The sequence below is a fragment of the Panicum virgatum genome, chromosome 5N (genome assembly GCF_016808335.1).
Source record: "Panicum virgatum strain AP13 chromosome 5N, P.virgatum_v5, whole genome shotgun sequence".
Lineage (NCBI taxonomy): Eukaryota > Viridiplantae > Streptophyta > Magnoliopsida > Poales > Poaceae > Panicum > Panicum virgatum.
Genome location: NC_053149.1, coordinates 3,233,156 through 3,250,551, shown reverse-complemented (window position 1 = coordinate 3,250,551; position 17,396 = coordinate 3,233,156). Strand labels below are relative to the sequence as shown.

The window sequence follows — 17,396 nt, the reverse complement described above, 5'->3', positions numbered from 1 at the left end:
GTGATGGGCTTGAACAGCGCAGCAGTCTACTCCGGCCGTGGAGGCAAGCGCACGCCTCGCCTACTGCTCGAATGGGCCGTGTTTGGTTGCGGCGTGTAAAATTTTTAAAAAGACATCTTTTTATATTTGAAGTACTAAACATAGACTAATTATAAAAATAATTAAAGTACTCGTCTGTAAATCGCGAGACGAATCTAATGAGCCTAATTAATCTGTCATTAGAGATTATTTACTGTAGCATTACTGTAGCAATTTAGCATCTAATTACAGCCTAATTAGGTTTATTAGATTCGTCTCGCCATTTACAGATAGCAGTCACAATGCGTTTTTTATTTCGTCTAGATTTAAGTCTCCATGCAAGTGCCAGAAAAAAAAATTGGAATTTGGAATAATGTAACTGAACACCGCCTGAATCGATCCATGGATTGGTCGAGACCTTGATGCGCGCATTGAATTCCCTCGCCAACCACCCGTGCTGCGTCTTAGATCACACCCCATAAATCAAATCTGTAAACGTAAAAAAAATGTCATATTGAATGTTTCGATATATACATGGAGTACTAAATAAAATCTATTTATAAAATTTTTTTTATAGATGAAGTACTAAATGAAGTCTATTTATAAAACTTTTTGTATAGATGGGCTGTAAATCGCGAGACGAATCTAATGAGCCTACTTAATCTATGATTTATAATAGTAATGCTACAGTAATAATCCGCTAATTATGGATTAATTAGCATCATTAGATTCGTCTCGCGATTTACAACCCATTTGTAAAAAAAAATTATAAATAGACTTCATTTACTACTCAAATTAACAAAATTCCAACCCCGAACGACCCGCCACGTCACCACGTCCTCACGGCGCTCGCCTTCAACGCTCCATGGCGCCACTCTGCCAGTCTGGTAAGCTTCTGCTCCCGCTATTTATACCCACGCCGCTCGCCTCATCTCATCTCCACCAAGCACCACTGCTCCACAGTCCACTTCACTCCGCAACAGCAGCCGCAGCAGAGGAAGAGAGGAAGCCGGAGCAGCAGCTGCAATGGAGGCGCGGGCTCTCCTTGCGAGCTTCGTGCTCACCGCGCTGGTCGCGCAGGCCTTCGTCGGCGTGGTCGAGTCCAGGACCAGCCCCATGGAGGAGAAGGCGAGCCAAGGTACGCGTCTTCTTGAGCTGAGTTCTTCTGCTGCGAAGGTAGCTAGCTAGGTATGCATGCAGTCATGCAGAGGTGACAATGACGGCGAGCTTGATGCGTGGACATGCGGTTGCTGCAGGTGACGACGTGAAGAAGCCGGACTGCGTGCCGGGAGTGGACCCGCACATGTTCCCCGGGGTTGGCGGGCACGGCGGTGGCATCACGCCCGTTCCGTCGCACGGCGGTGGCATCACGCCGGTGCCTTCGCACGGCGGCTCCAGCGGCACGTCGCCGTCCCACGGGGGCTCCAGCGGGCCGGCGCTGCCTTCCCCGTCGCACGGCGGCGCCGGGTCGTCGCCGTCCACCGGCGGAGGGTACGGTGGTTCCCCGTCCCACGGCGGCTCCGGGTCGTCGCCGTCCACTGGCGGTGGCGGAGCGTACGGTAGTTCCCCGTCGACCCCAGGCGGCGCCTACGGGAGCGGCGGGTCCGCGTCGCCGTCCCAAGGAGGAGGCGCATACGGGGGCAGCTCACCAACCCCGGCGTACGGCGACTCCCCGTCGCACGGCGGCATCGGGACCTCCTCCCCGACGCCGTTCGTCGCCGTCGACCCCCACAGCCTCGGCTCCCTCCCCGGGTCATGCGAGTAAGGCCCTGACCCCGAACGACCCGCCACGTCACCACCATGCAGCCACGCATGCCCTCTTTCTCGACCACACGCAGTCACTGACACGCGGGGCTCTCGTTCTTGCTGTCTGGTCAGCTACTGGAGGTCCCACCCCATGGAGATCTGGTCGGCGATCGGCGGGCGGTTCCCGAGCTCGATGAGGCACCTGTTCGGCTCGGCGGCGGGCGGTGTGGGCGGCGCCGACGTGAGCATCCAGGACGCGCTGGCCAACACCCGGTCCGACGGCGCGGGCGCGCTGCTGCGCGAGGGCGCCGCGGCGCTGCTCAACTCCATGACCCGCGCGGGGTTCCTCTACACCACGGAGCAGGTCCGCGACGCGTTCGCGGCCGCGGCGGCCGGCGGGTCCGACGGCGCCGCCGCGGCGCAGGCGGCGGCCTTCAAGAAGGCCAACGAGGGCAAGGCGTAGAGGAGGCGACGGGGTCAGATGGTGATCGATTGTGTTCAGCCGTGGTGAAAGTACCAGCTCGTGGAGTGCATGTTTATTTGTTGGGTGCGTGTATGTTGGTTTGACGTGGTGACGTCCGTTGGTTTGTGTCCGGGGTGAGCACCGGCGGCCTGTGTGGTGTGCAAGTGCAATCGCTCGTGTTATTTTGCTGTTTTTTCGTGTGGATCTCTCGTCTCTCGGTGGATGGATGAGCGGAGCTAGCAATGCAAACTACTAGTGTTCTAGTTGGATTCCGAATTCTGATCTTGCTGTATTCCTGATGATGCAGTTTTCGGATCTTTTTTCGTGCCATGAATCTTTTGCATGTATTAGCCTGTTGATACTGTCTCATGATGTTGCATCCAAGATCGTGTTGATGAGATAGGGACATGGCGTCATTGAAGAGCATGGAGTCGGTTCACGAGATTTTCACCATGTCCGTACGCCAGTGCAACAGTGCGTGACGCATCTACCGTAGATCCGTCCTTGGGGCAGTAATGGATTCAGTACTATCTCCTGTAACACCGGCCAGCTTTTTTTATGGAGATTTTGTTTAGATGGATGTAAAATACGGTAGTATTTTTGTTTATATTTGATTATTATTATTATTTGATTATGGGTTAATTAGAATTAAAAAATTCATCTCGTAAATTACAGATAAATTATATAATTAGTTATTTTGTTTAGTTACATTTAATATTTTAATATTTCATGTATGCGTTCAAAAATTCGATGACGGGGAATTTTGAAAAATTTTGGAATTTTAAAAGCAACTAAAAAGAGGCGACTTCTTTTGTAAAACCGCAAAACCCAAACACAGGTGCCTAACCTTGACTCCTTTATTTTTTTCGTTGTTGAAACCCCTCAAATGCCTAACCTTGACCTGCCGGGCAAAGGGGCGCTGTTCGTCGGGTCACTCGCGTGACGCCGAGCGGAGCAGAACCATCAAAGGCGCCTGAGGAAGCTGGGCCGTGAATCCATCTTGGACCGTCGGTCTACAGCTTCTTCCATAATTGGAACAAAATTATTCCATTGAAAAAATATTTTGTTGGGAAAAAATTCCTATAAAAAAATAAAAAAAATTATTCAGTTGGATTCGATCTTACCCTTAGAAATGAAAAAATATTTCACTGGAGCAAATTGTTCCGTTGGAAAAATATTTCATTTGAACTTCAGAAGAAAAAAGAGAAAATTAGTCTTTAAATCGCGAAACCCATCAAGCGGCCTAGGAGCAAATGGGCCGCGTCCAGGGGCACTATGCGATAGGCCCGCACGTACCCGTGCGTGCGACCCTGAGTATTTGCGGGGCGAAGTGGAGGTCCAGGCCGGAATTGGAGGGAAATGCAAAGAATCTAGTATGTGAAACGTGTTTTTCTTTTTTCTTTGAAAAAAACTTGTTTTCTTTGAAAATTTGTGCAACTGAATTTGGGCTCGTCGCAATGTATGAACAATGAGGTAGGCCTGGTCTTCAAAATGAAAAAATTGCAATATTAGGACTGCAAACACTGACCACTCGTGAATTTGCCACTCACAGTGAACCACACGGTGGGACCATCTGTGCCTATAAAATGTGGGGGCCAATGGCAAAACTGCAAAAGCCAGTGTTTGCGGTCCCATTTTTGCAAATTTCTCCTACAAAATTGTTGAAAACGCTATAAACGGCCCGCCTTAGCGCCGCTGGGCTTCGTGGGCTCCACCGATGGCCCACGAGATCTGGGAGGAGATCCGCTGTCGGGCTTTCTCGCTCCCTGCCGCCCAGCCCCCGGGCCCGAGCCGCAACCCTCGCCCCGCCCGACCCACGCCGGCGCCGCCACCGCCGCCGATCGAGTCCAGGCCACTTCGCCGATACCGCCGCCGGCGTTGCCCTCCTCGACTCCGGCGTGGCGGCTTCGTTGCAGGGGCCAAGGAGTGGGTCGGAACTCCGACGACACATTTGACTCGACGGCAGGCGATTCGACAGGTAACAACACAACTGATTGCTCATATACTATCTTCAATAAAAATTACTGCCCGCAGTAGATAGTATACAGATATACTAATAGAATGTCACTGTAGTCTGTAGCAGTAGGCTAGTAGCATAAACTGCTAGCGAGGTTAACAAATGCGAATTCTTGGGCTGGCTTGTTCAACCTCGGAACTTCTGCAACGTCATGGCATACCTAATCATGGAAATCGTGTGTTGAGATTACTGTGAACCAAGAGCAGAAAAACGGTAACCCACCCTGTCTCTCCTTGTCTGTGCTGCAGATCAGCTGTAGTTTACCTTGTTCTTGCTAGCTCTCTTCTTTCTTTCCCCTCCGGTTTTGTTCGTGCCGGTGGCTCTGCATATTCTGATAATCCGTTTTTTTATAAACACTTAACACATGCAATGCATGTTCTCGAAAGAACGGGGCGCCCTCATTATTAAATCCGTATACAACCTACAGAAACACATCGAAGAAACTGATCTAAAGAAAAGAACAGAGGAAAAACAAGTAATACAATAATGTACACATGAGATCAGCAGAAAATTAAAAGCAGCAAATATTTAGTGGATTCAGATTTATTATTACACAACACAAACAGATTACATTGCGCTACACGACATTTTAATTAATTAACTCGCACAGATGCATAGTCTTTTGCGGTTGATCGACGACGAGCTCTGCTGCTGCAGACGCTGAAGGCGTAACCTCGCCGTATGGATACAAATTACATACAGTTATCACACACTCGTATTACTAGTTACGATATGATTATTAACTAGTTCCACAAACGTTTAGGGTCACGTGATCTCGATTGGACACATGATAACAGTTGCTTGCGTGCGTCGACGCCGGCGCCTTCGGATAATTTTTCTTCATCTGCAACACAACATGATGTATTTACTGAATTATTAAGATATATAGATAGGTGCACATATATACTGACGAGGGCTGACTATGCTAAAAACTTTGACGTTCCGTTGCTAATAAAATTATGCTAGCAGCGATGTATGTATCATGGGTGGGAATTGAATTACATACTGGGTGCATTAGTGTGTGCAGTGAGGCAAATGCAAGATTAACTGAAAGGTTGTTGCCTGCAGCAATGTAGGGAAAAAGAGAAGGGGCAGCAAGATTGAGTTAGCATTGGTGGCTGCTGGTTAATGCAGAAACAAAGGTATATATGAATTGAAGAACTCTTCTATAACCTCCAACTGTATGATTAAGCATGTTCTACAAGTATGGTACAATGATGCAGTAACATTACGTGCAAACTAAAATGAGAGCTGCTTAAATTTAATTTGTACCCGAGCTGAAGGGTTGTTGGTTGGAGCTGATGGGAGTAATGCTGAGGCTGCTGCATAATGTTCACTTGAAGGAAGTTTCTCGAGTCGTAGGGGGCCATGTGATCATATTCGCTTGTCGACGGCGCTCCCATCATGTTCATGGGCAGCTGTCCCCTTTCATTGTTCTCGGCGACCTGCAGCATAATGCAGCAGGAATCGCCCAAGTTTCAGTGGTTAATTAGTCAATGATCAGCTTAAAAAGATCAGGACCTAAGAACTTGTGCTCTGATGAAACAAGCAGCTACTGCTGTATTTACCTTGCTCCTCAAGTACATGTTGTCACTCTGTAGATCCATCTCCTGAAAACAAAATGAACGCCACATGTAGTTTGGAGCTAGCAAATTAAAAATAAAATAAAATTAAAGTACTACTGCAAGTAGAGGAACGCTGGATTCACTAACCCTTTTCTGCATGTACTCAACTTCAGCGTATAACAACTCGTTCTGCAAGAAATTCATTGATGATTACATCAGCACAAGTTCGTAAAACCTAATTACATAAAGCTATTTGTTCCCCATATGCATTGAACACCTCAGGCATTTCTATTACAAAATCCGCAGCACCTGTTTTCAGGGAGGCGAGAGATTACTCTTATTGGAATGTTTGTGATTTAGTTTCGGTTCTTAGAAGTCCCTGTATATGCATTATTCATTGTTTGAAACAGGGAGTAGTGTTTTATAATCTGTACGACTGCACCGCAGATATACTATCACAGATACCACTTTGTACGTACCTTTCTGGCTCTAATCTTGGCTATTCCTTTCTCCAGCCTGCCCTCCAGCTGCTTAAGATCCCTGAGGCTCATGGTTTGGATTGCATCTCCCACCAAGGTCCTACTAGATCATCAAAAAAGTTAGATAGCACATACTAGTAAAAAAATAAATTCATGCATATATTGCATATTACTCTGTCGCATTTACAGAGTCTGGTATTATAATTTGAAAGCTGTTACCTGTTTGAGTTTTGCAAGCTACTGATGGTCTGGCGCAACTTGGCAGACTCCTGCTGGTAATGCTGCATCATATAGTTTGAATGCATTCAGTAAACAAAGCTTATGCTAATTGCCATAGATAACTCACCTTATAAAGAATACAATAGTATAAAAATAAAAATCACTGCAGATTGTTTCAGCGTGTTTGAAATGAGAGGAATTATTCATGGTGTACTAGAAGCTGACCAGAAATGAAATCACCAGAACATCTTGGCTCCACAGGTAAGCTCCTAACGGTTTCCGAATTTTGTTTCAATATAAACTATGTATCTAAACTAGTTTGCCACAATTTCTTTGGATTTACTCATATGATTCCTAAGCCCTGAATTGATTTTCGAATCGACTATATAATTATGTGTCACTGCAGTTAGCAAGTATATAGAGAGGGAGCTGAGCAGTGCAGTATGAGGCTCTGAGTTCCATACAGGCAAAAGAAAACTTTCAGGTAAGCCATATGATTCTATGAGATTTATCACTATTTTACTATGTGCTTGCCTACAAGTCCATAAATTCCACTGTTACCTTTATCATCAGATGGCCAACATCAGTGTCAGTTTTCTTTTATTAAGCATCTTCAGTTGCATATTAATACTTCATGTGGAGTCAGGGATGCATGCTAGAGTTGGAAAAGATAAAATTTGATGGTGGTGCTGCATCTAATACCAGGCCAAATTTGGTGTTTTGACCTTTCATTCGATGAGTGGTACAACTCAGTGAATGCAGAATCAACTGTGCTTAAATCAGACAAGTGATCAGAAAAATTGTGACACTAACACGGATTTTTGTAGTAGAGCTTTATCTCTGCTAGCGTGCACAGAATTAGTTTTTTGGGGGCTATGATTCTCTATCCCCGGCCATGCGTTCCTAGCATAAAATTGTGGGGCATCAGTTCAAAAGACAATTCCTTGTATGATCCACTGGACCGAACAGCAGATCCTGAGAGTGTGTAGCACACTGCTTCAGTGTAATACCCATTGTGTGATCTCGGTACTTCTCTGCTCAGAAATTCTTGTCGAAAGATCTTGCTCAGGGTGACAGGGACATCAGTTTTTTTCTCTCGAAGAGCACGGAGGAATGTTGACCAAATGACCATATGCTGGCAGCAGCCATGCATGGGTTCTGAACTGACTCCTCCAGTCGCATATCCAGGGAGTCAATTCAGAAAATTATTTGACTGAAAAGATTGACATGATTTTACCTGGGCATTGACTTCTGCAACCGTGCCAGAGTTGGAGGTGTCACTGTTGGCCTTCTTGTACCTCTCAATGGTGGCCTTCACACTGCAAAGGTGTCAACTGTTGGAGTTAGTACACGCTCTCTTGTTGAAGAAAACTTTATAATCACTAGGTATATCACATGTACGCAAGCACCTAACTGTTTATTAAGAGCAATATAATCAGGAGATTACTAAAAAATCATACACATTTTTTATATAGCTGATCTTATTAGTTGGCAGTATACCTTCACATCACTACTGAAATTAAAGGACCAAGAACAGTAGGCTGGATGCATTCTGCAGGTTCTTTATGACTTCAAGAGTAAAAGGTGAATGAAGCAACCCATACAATGCAAGCAAGAGACCGAACAGCAGCAGAATACAGCATCGTGGAACACATTGGTCCGAAGCCTGTGCCAGCACAACTCACAAGCCCTGGCAAAGCCTGTCTGCTACAGTGGTTTCTCTTTACCGAGAATCTTTTGCCTCTAGACTCCAGAGCTTCTCTATGGTACAGTGCCACACTACATGCTACAGTCTTCAGGCCACTCAAAATATAATCGTAGCCGGTGTAGCATGGCCCACGTGTAATTCGTCGTATATATGATGTCTAGAGTACGTATTCAGGATACATATTGCTAGTACGTTTTCCTTTCATCTTCTAAGACTGTCTCCAGCCGTCTTCTCTAAAACTCACCCTCTAAAAAGAATATTCTCCTCCTCCTAAATAGATTCCGCACTCCATATCAAAATCCTCTCCAACAATGCACTCCATACCACACCCCTATACCCCATCATCTAATATTATATCCCCTATACCCCACCATACAGTTGGCCGGGCAGGACTCGTCGGGCCCACGAGCGCGGGGTAGAGGGCGGGCGTACACCCTCCAGGTTTGGCGATCCTCTCTCCTCCCCCTAAGTTTGCCGGCTCATTTTCAGTGCATCGCTGGAGCGGGTAGCGGTCGATGGCGCCCCTAAAAGGTAGTACCGGGCCGTTTCCAGGCGGCCGCTGGAGACCGTCTAATGAAGTAGAAAGAAAGGCACATCCATATAACCAATATTTAAGTCCCCAAGCCCAAGGGTTTGCCAACAGGAAAAGGACAACAGGAAGCTGGAAGGCCTACGACTGAAAAAGGTAACACTGTGTGAAAACACTGGATACATAAACGAAAAATTATATTAAAGCTAATATTTGGTAAGAATACGCGCTGCTTTGAGAATGACCCATTCACTCCCCCATCTCATGCATCACAGTTTATTTTTCATCACATTCGGAAAACAGTGAGTAGTATATTAGAATCTTCTCTAGATGCATGCATGGTAAATTCAGGAAAGGTTGATATATATTATAGGTTTCCTTTTAGTGTACTTCAGACATCCTTTCAGAGCTTAAAATAATATCCCAAGGTCCAAGGACGTACGAGAGATAGAGATCAAAAAAGGAATTGGATTCTTGAAAGTTGAAATAGGTTTGACAAAAGAAAAAGGAATTGGATGTAAAATATGAAAATTTCTTGAACAAAGCAAGGGCTGAAATTTTGCTGGAATAAAAAAACAACCATTAGCTTTAAGGAGCAGAATGCTTTTCTATAGAGCGAATACAACCTAAATCAAAACACGTAGGAGAAAACAGATTTTCTTTTCAATTGAAGAAGTATATAATGCCCCCCCAAAAAAAATCAAGTTTATTATTAACAGGACTGGACTTCTTAGTGCAGTGGTACTGTATAGACTCACAATCTCCATCAACTAAACAAGGAATAGTTCCTCTGGAGAATTGAACTCCAAAATTTATCAGGCAAGTTCTTATATAAAGTAGACTAGTTAACTCCCCTGCTAAAAATTTCCGAGCAAAATTCACTCCACTGTTATTCGATTCAGAGACTAACACTTCATTGTTATTTTTTACGTATGTTACGCTGGGTGGGAATTCAGACAAGTACAGAATAAAATTTAAGATGAGGTGAGAAAAATGAACATGGGGCCACCAAACTTGAAGAATGGACGACCTAACAAGCTTAAGAATACCAGCAGGGAGAAGAAAAGCACTTTCCTAAAATAGAAACAGAATAGACGGATGCACAGCTCGTATTAGCTATAGCCTATAGGTAGGTACTGGTGTGAACTAGTAGTGATCGGGTACTGGAAATTGTTCTTGCTACTGGAAATTGACTAGCTACTCTCATGTTTCTTCACCACATCAAGTGATCAAGCCCTTTTATCCACACAAAATAACAGGCACAATGCCGCATAAAGATCACAACAAATAAACGATGAAACAAATGGCTATGGATAGAGAGGCAAATCAAGAGTTGAGAAGCATGTCGCATCACGAGGAGTCTCTGTTCTGTCCTGCTACAATGCACGGACCATCAGCTACTGCAATGCAGAAGCTCACATCCCTCTCAAGTCTCACCAAATGACCAAAGAAATAAAACCTTAGCATCCTCGAGTACCCTGTTGGATGGCCAGTGTTGTTCATGCAGCTGGCACAGGATTTCATGATTGGTTGGGAACAGTGAGCATTTTTACCCGATGGGCAACGGAGTGCAGCACACAAACACAACACCACATCACACTCCTCGGCCCTTGGCTTTTTACCCAGGCGGCCAGGCCTTAACCACTCTGACCAAGCCACCACCTTTCTTTACTCCTCGTGCAGTTCCCCAATGCACGACGGTGCAGGCCCAGTGGCAGGCAGAGGCAGGCCTGTGCTCCTGCTGCCCATGCCCCGTGAGCCCATGCCATTGGCCGGCTTCCCAGCAGATATGATTCAGCGGCACAGGCACAGACACAGTCACCAAGCCACACAGCGAGCCATGCATCAACAAAAGCAAAATAGTTTTGCTTGCTTGCATGCTCCTGCTACGGATATGATTCAGAGTTGGTACAGTGAATGCATGGCCACGTGTCACTCAACACAGATTAGTGCTGTGGCATTTGCTCTCAACATTTTTTTTGTTTTGTTTTTGGGAAGCAAGCAATATAGGGGGACACCGATCCCCAAAAGAATAAGGGATGGAAGAAAGAAACCAGGAGTACTACTACAAAAAAATAATTGTTCATGCATATTAGTATAGTCAATTATTTGTTTAGATATATTTAGAATACTCTCTCCGTTCCAAAATTTAACTTTTCTAGATTCATAGGATTTTTTATGCACTCAGACATAGTAATATGTATGTAAATGCATAATAAAATCTATAAATCTAGAAAAACTAAAATGACTAATAATTTGGGACGGAGGGAGTAGTAAGCAAATTGGTTTCCATTTCCCATTTCTCCTTTTTCACATGCGTATTATGGTTGCCTCCACCGGTTACATAAGCAAATACATTATTTCACTAAGAATCATGCATATGCTTAACATCACTTAATTTTCATGCAAACAACTAGTAAAGGCATAAGAGTCAATTATGTCCAGATCTCCTTGTGCTCATGCAATGTTTTCTAGTTGTTTATTAATCCAAAACATAGTTCTTCAATCTTAATTTATTCAAAGAAACTACTGGTCCATTTCTGAACATGCAATTATAGGAGAAGCTTTAGTAAATGGTTAGCTAGCTCTAGTTTACTTTTTTGCTTATCGTACAAATTGAGCAATTGTGTATGCTTGCTTATCGTTCTGTGATGAACTTTAGTTCTTAGTGTAACAGAGAATTGTGTTTTGAAACAGGCATGCATACACACGAAGGGCTAAAAATACTCTTCCTTGTGTAGACCGAATTAATGTAAAAAATTCACACATATACCCAGCCACTTTTACCACAAAATATTTGCGTTTGTCTCCTCTTGAAAAGTACAGTCTTGGTGTCAGGTGCATGAGCAATTCCCGTGAAGGGCAATTTTTTTTCTTGCACCGCACAGTCACATACACATGGTGAATTGGTGACGTGATGTGTGGAGAGAGAGAGAGAGAGAGAGAGAGAGAGAGAGAGAGAGAGAGAGAGAGAGAGAGAGAGCATGGGATGAAGCTTAGCTGGCTGGGAACAGAAGGGGATAGTAGTAGTAGCCATCCTTTATCTCTCTCCCTTGTTACCTCACACATAGACTTTCATGGGCACAAACTGGTACCATATATACCAACTGGTACAACAAGGAGGAGAGGAACCCAAAGGCCACCACAGCACCTTGCAGCAGCTATATCTGCTTCTACACAAGCAAAGATACAAAGGGAAAGAGGGAGAAAGGGAACCCGAGGGTAGAGACATAGATACCCTATATTTTGTGTGCAAATATGCTTGATATTTCATACCATGAGGTGAGTGAGATCTAAAGCTCTTGCATGCTTCTCCCTTCTCTGTCTACAGTTCTGTCACACACATGAGGAAGCCAGGGAGCTAGCAGAGTGAGAAAGGAAAGGGAATAACTACAGCAAGGAAAAGAGCAGGACCACCATGGCCAAAGAGGCTCCGCTCTCTCTCACGAGGTCCAAAGGCTGAGGACACACTACACATACAGCAAGCTCTGTACTAGATCTATCTAAACATCTAGCTCACCTCACCTCGCTTCACAGGAGCAGAGGGGAATGGAAATACACAGAAAGAAACTGTTGCAATTTCCTTTCCCCTCGTTGCTCTCCTCCGGAACACCAAAATAAACAAGACAGCGGTTGATATAACAGAATGAAGTAACAACAAAAGATGCAGCTCCCATTTGACCCTCTCCACTCTTTTGCCTGGAGAAAGCTAGGAGCAAACTTTGCTCCAATTCGGACAGTGCAAGAAACTGAAAACAGAAAATAGAAACAGCATATATGCGTATATATGCACTGAGATGTTGAGGTTCATGATCCGGCCTCTACGTGACGTACCTGTTGTTGGCGTACTCGTAGAGGCGGCCGCGGCTCGAGAAGACGATGAGCGCGACCTCGGCGTCGCAGAGCACGGAGAGCTCGTACGCCTTCTTGAGGAGGCCGTTGCGGCGCTTGCAGAAGGTGACCTGCCGGTTGGTCGTGTTCTCGATGCGCTTGATCTCGATCTTGCCCCTCCCCGGCTTGTCGCCGGAGCCGGTCGGCGCCTGCTGCTCTTTCACCTTGGACGATCCGCAGCTCAGATCAGCCTGAACAGGAACCGGATCAACAAGGAGTAGTGCAAGAAATAATATACACACAAGAAATTAGTGACCTGCTATATATAAGAAATCAAATAAAAAATTCCTAAGAGGGAGCAGGCATGCATATGCAGGTAGCTGTGATCTGTGTGTTTATCAAAATTCAGAAGGAAGTAGCTGCATACATGATCCATTTCCTATCTTGCACTTTGCCTTTTGTGGTGTGCCTTTTTTTTCCCAAAAAAATTAGAGACCATAGGCAGCAGCCGTGTGTGTTCTTATTGTTGCCTCTCTAGCTAGATCCTTACAACATAGCAACCAAGATTCTACCACACCTATACTTCTATGCAGATGATGCAAAGAGAGAAAGGGAGCTATCTGATCTATTAACTTCCAGGAGCAAGACAAGAGGCAATTACCATCATGTTGAGCATGGATTGTATGGAAGTGCCCTCTTTGGGCTCTCTCTTGAGGAAGAGATCCAGAGAGGGAAACAAGAGGATGTGAGAAGAGGAGCAGGGAGAGGAGGAGGAGGGATGAGGTATTAAAGAGGAGAGGTGCTGTGAGGGAAGAGGAAGGGTAAGGTATGTTAGGTGATGCAGTTAGCAGCAGCTCTATGTGGTGGCCAATTGCTATATAGCCCTTGCTGCATTGTTCCCCCCTTCTGTCTCGCAGATCCCTTTTTCGATTTACCAATTCTTTGATCTCTCGTGGTGGCTGCTGTCAGTTCTCCACATATAAGAGCCTGTATAGTAACTGGATCAGTGTAACTTTGGGGAATTACTTTGTTTGCATTGGTACACGTTACCACAAAAAACCGTTATGGGGCGCAGCAAGCTAGGCTATTTCTTACTTTGCTCTTTCCGGGCTGTACTTTCACCAAGCAGAGTGAAAGAGCATGCTAGTACTACTTCTAGGCAGGTTCTACTTGTAACAATGTCAGTACATGTTCACATGTTAGGGACTTAAGTAGAATGAATTTCAATTTCTGCTGAACTATTCCTTTGCCAGAACACCTGACTGTTATCTGTTCAATTCTTTAGCTGACTAATCAATTAATTAGAATGACACGTCAAGACATATTATCAACTAACAGGAGCTGCCGTTTTTCATGAGAAATTAATAGATTTGACCTTCTAATCCAAATTAAACATATAAATTAAATGTTTTACTAAATTTTTTTGCGAGTGATTAACACATGAAGGTTACCTTTTTTAACATGATTAATATATTCCTGTATGGCACATATATATGTATATATAAATCTTCCTTCATGATGGATAAGTACTCTCCAGCGCCAGCAAGCATCCAATTTATTTCATCAGCTCCCATTTCTGTTGCTCTGATAGGATGCATGGGACCCTTGCACCAGCCCAACCCTGGCCCTCCTCACATATAATGTGGTGGATGCATCACCCTCTCTTCCTTGTCCACCGCCCTTCTCCCACTCACCCGGCCATCTCCATCATTGACCTGGGCCAGTGATGCATGGATATGAGCTAGGTACCGGTACCGCCATTGCTTCAACGACCGTCGGATCATTCATCAACCCTTGCTACATGTCGAAATTCCAGGACAATTTGCGCATACATGTTCGTCGCGCCACTTTCGGTCCGGTGGAAGCGCACCCTTAACATGTCATTGTGAAGTTACCACTCAATGCGTGGGCTACCCCCTAATCCATGCATCAACAGTCACTCTGAAGATAGGTTGGTGGCATGTATACATCAGAGTTGGGGACATGATCCCATTTGGGTGATATTTACTACTGCTACTAGCACATACTTGATTCCAGTGGGCTAGCAGCAGGGTGCAAACTTGTAGCCTGGGTTCGGCAGATCGGTGCAAAAGTTTAACAGCTCTAAGGCACTTGCAGAACTTTTTCCTCTCAGAATAGAGCTATAAAGTTTAAAATTGGTTTGAAAGATCTGTTCTTCTGGACTTTTGAAATTATTAACTTCCTATAACATTATTACTAGCTGCATGACTTTTATGGGCTTGCCTTTCCTGTGTATGCAGAAGGACAAAAGACATGAGGAGTTTCAAAAAAAAACTTGACCTGCGGGGGTAAGACCGCCCCCACGGCATTGTTTGAGAAGTAGAATGACCTTCTCACAGCAGGCCAAGAAAACCCCCGAACCCCTGCCCCACCCGTACACGAGGGCCCGTCGCCTTGTGAGTTAGGCCGGGCTCCACAGTGCTTTGGACATGAGGCAGGCGAGGGAGTTTTTTTACCCGCAGGCGGAAATTCGTCCCGACCAGAGATCGAACCCACAACCTGCGGGGTGCCGCCGGACTGCCGTGACCAACTGGTCCGACATCCTTTGGCACATGGGGAGTTTCAGAAGTGGCCATAGTTATTCAGCAAGATGCAGGTTGTTGTTTTGTTTCTGCAAAAATTGTTGCCACAGTCTCTAAGTCACTGGATACTTGTTGCTGCCTATTGCTACTAGCCATGCATGCATGCCAACAAAACTTTGTACCTCAAAAGAAGATGGAAAAAATGGTAGCACATTTGGAAAACCACTCGGAATTAATTGGAAATCACAAGAATTAAACAGAATTCCTCAGAATAGGACAGAGAGAAGAACCAGAAAAACAAGGAGAACAAATAAATTTATGTGGCGTCAAATCAACAAGCTTGCAAGCTGTGATCAAATCAGAAAAGTTTGTCGTTCTATATTGGGCAATTGCCAGAAGGACTGAAAAGTACAGCTGATTGAACCATGGTGATATGAAACCAAAACGTCCAATCAAATACTGCAGATCGAGGGGTGTTTGACCTTTGCACACTTGCTACAGTATATAATTAATAGTAGCAGGTGCATGCCTTGACACAATGAATTCTTGGTGCCATATCCATGTATTCTACCCCAACCAATCAGAGTTCTTGGATTGGTAGGTTTGGGAATCTACTTATTAATTATCTCTAATGAAAATTTAACTTGACTAGTATGAGTGAACAAATCACCGACTAAATAGTCTCAGAAAACGATAGTTCATTTGATAATCTCAGGCTTAATTAGGTGGGCAAACCATGCTGTAAGCATGAGCAAGAGTCTATTAGTATCAACGTCTAAATGTTTGCATTGTGGACTAGTGGCTCCAAAGATATAGAAATCTTCCAATTTCTGGACCACACAAGCTACTGAACATTTTTGGCTTTCCTAACTGCATGTTGGACCAATCAGAACCAATACCTTCCTGTTTGAAGCCTTCTTACAAATTGACCAGCACTGTTTGGTGTGTTAGGTTAAGGATTGCGCGTGTCATCACACTCAAGCAAAAGCGCGTGCCGGATTAAGGTTCTAAATGAACTATACAGTTGAGTTGCTACTTCCCAGGGAAAACTCATCAGACCGTCGTATATCTCATACAAAGTAGAATTTGCGCCTCTGTTCATCATATTACCATATATATCTATACATTATTTTACCGGCTAACCCACTCTTCTGCGGAGGAGCCACACCGATCTAATTAAGGAAGAATACACTGTAAATTTTTTAAAGAAAAAGAGAAAAAGAAAGGAAAAGGAATGGAATTACTATAGACTGGAGCCTTCACTTGATCATGCTGAACATGCAGCATTTCTATACTTTCAGTTCGCTCAGGACACTGACAAAGAAATATAAGCAGCGACACCTGCATTCCTGCAATACTCTGAAATACAGGAATGGCATCAACCAATGGTCAGCACGTCTTCGTAGCTAGCGTACGTACGTGTATTGAGACACGTATTCATGAGCGACGATGTACTCATGTACTCGTGTGCGATGCATCATCATTCAAGTCTGAGAAAAGCCAACAGTTGCAGGGTTTTGATAGAGTCCCACTGCACTGGCTAGCAGCTAGCAGGCCGGACTTGTTTGGGGCTCACCACTGCTGCAACTAGCTTTCCGCCAATTATTAGAGCACTGTGGCAGCCTCCAGTGATCCAGGCACATTCTAGTGTTGTTCGGATGGGAATGCAGGAGCAGTTCCCATCTGGAAAGGCATGGGGTTTACTGCAAGCATCAGGAATCATTGCGGCCCAGGCATTGGTTGGTACTCATGCCTGACTGCAGCACTGAACCTTGTTTTGGCTGGTGATCCAAGACACTATATTCACCAGATCTCATTTCATACAAGTTCCTTCATACATGACAATTGTTCTAAAGTAAGCCAGCTATTTGTTGCATAGATACTAATAACTGCAAAATCACAGTATGTCAGTTTTGCCAAATATCTTTTCATCAGGATCTCAATTGAGCATCAGTTTGTTTCTACTTTCTAGAGTGAAAGTATATGTACTAGCATACAGTACGATATCATGTGCATTCATATGAATGTTCCTGATGAAGGAGCCAGAGATGGACAGAGTACATATATACTGCTGTCATCAACATGCCGAGGACATGCGGTGCAGTTGCTGCGTGCTCAGAAATTCAAGAGGTTCAGAGAACTTAACCATCAGAATTCATCTTCTCGGCATCCACATTAACCAAAGCTTTATGGGTTGGAAAAAGAGAGGTGAATACATGCTATGCATCGATCACAGGCACAGCAAATGAAGGGAGATTTATAACAACCTTGGCTCAAA

The 17,396-nt window shown here is 44.7% G+C and overlaps 2 protein-coding genes across 5 annotated transcripts; one reads left to right on the top strand and one right to left on the bottom strand.

The window, feature by feature from the left end:
- The first annotated feature begins 944 nt into the window (after positions 1-944).
- LOC120676058 (protodermal factor 1-like) lies at positions 945-2,557 on the top strand. The gene is made up of 3 exons (XM_039957276.1): positions 945-1,156; positions 1,275-1,779; positions 1,897-2,557. The coding sequence occupies exons 1-3, from the start codon at positions 1,045-1,047 to the stop codon at positions 2,225-2,227; spliced, it is 948 nt and encodes a 315-aa protein (XP_039813210.1). The 5' UTR covers positions 945-1,044; the 3' UTR covers positions 2,228-2,557.
- A 2,189-nt stretch (positions 2,558-4,746) lies between these two features.
- On the bottom strand, positions 4,747-13,429 carry LOC120676797 (MADS-box transcription factor 3). 4 transcript variants are annotated; one of them, XM_039958123.1, is made up of 10 exons: positions 13,237-13,429; positions 12,579-12,826; positions 7,745-7,826; positions 6,508-6,569; positions 6,289-6,391; positions 5,957-5,998; positions 5,813-5,854; positions 5,517-5,689; positions 5,251-5,306; positions 4,753-5,088 (listed from the first exon to the last, which is right to left on the bottom strand). In XM_039958123.1, exons 1-9 carry the CDS (start codon positions 13,249-13,251, stop codon positions 5,288-5,290), a joined length of 786 nt encoding a protein of 261 aa, XP_039814057.1. In that variant the 5' UTR covers positions 13,252-13,429; the 3' UTR covers positions 4,753-5,088; positions 5,251-5,287. The 4 variants fall into 4 exon arrangements, with proteins under 4 accessions (XP_039814060.1, XP_039814057.1, XP_039814058.1 ...); XM_039958124.1 differs by having other exon boundaries at positions 6,289-6,388; positions 13,237-13,428; XM_039958126.1 differs by lacking the exon at positions 5,251-5,306 and having other exon boundaries at positions 4,747-5,088; positions 6,289-6,388; positions 13,237-13,427.
- Positions 13,430-17,396: the final 3,967 nt, after the last annotated feature.

Coding starts and splice junctions, on each gene's coding strand:
- LOC120676058 (XM_039957276.1), top strand. CDS start 1,045: ATGGAGGCGCGGGCTCTCCTTGCGAGCTTCGTGCTCACCGCGCTGGTC. Junction 1,157..1,274: donor GGAGGAGAAGGCGAGCCAAG/GTACGCGTCTTC, acceptor CGGTTGCTGCAG/GTGACGACGTGAAGAAGCCG. Junction 1,780..1,896: donor TCCCTCCCCGGGTCATGCGA/GTAAGGCCCTGA, acceptor CTGTCTGGTCAG/CTACTGGAGGTCCCACCCCA.
- LOC120676797 (XM_039958123.1), bottom strand. Junction 6,570..7,744: donor TTGCAGAAGTCAATGCCCAG/GTAAAATCATGT, acceptor TATATGATGCAG/CATTACCAGCAGGAGTCTGC. Junction 5,690..5,812: donor ACATGTACTTGAGGAGCAAG/GTAAATACAGCA, acceptor ATTATGCTGCAG/GTCGCCGAGAACAATGAAAG.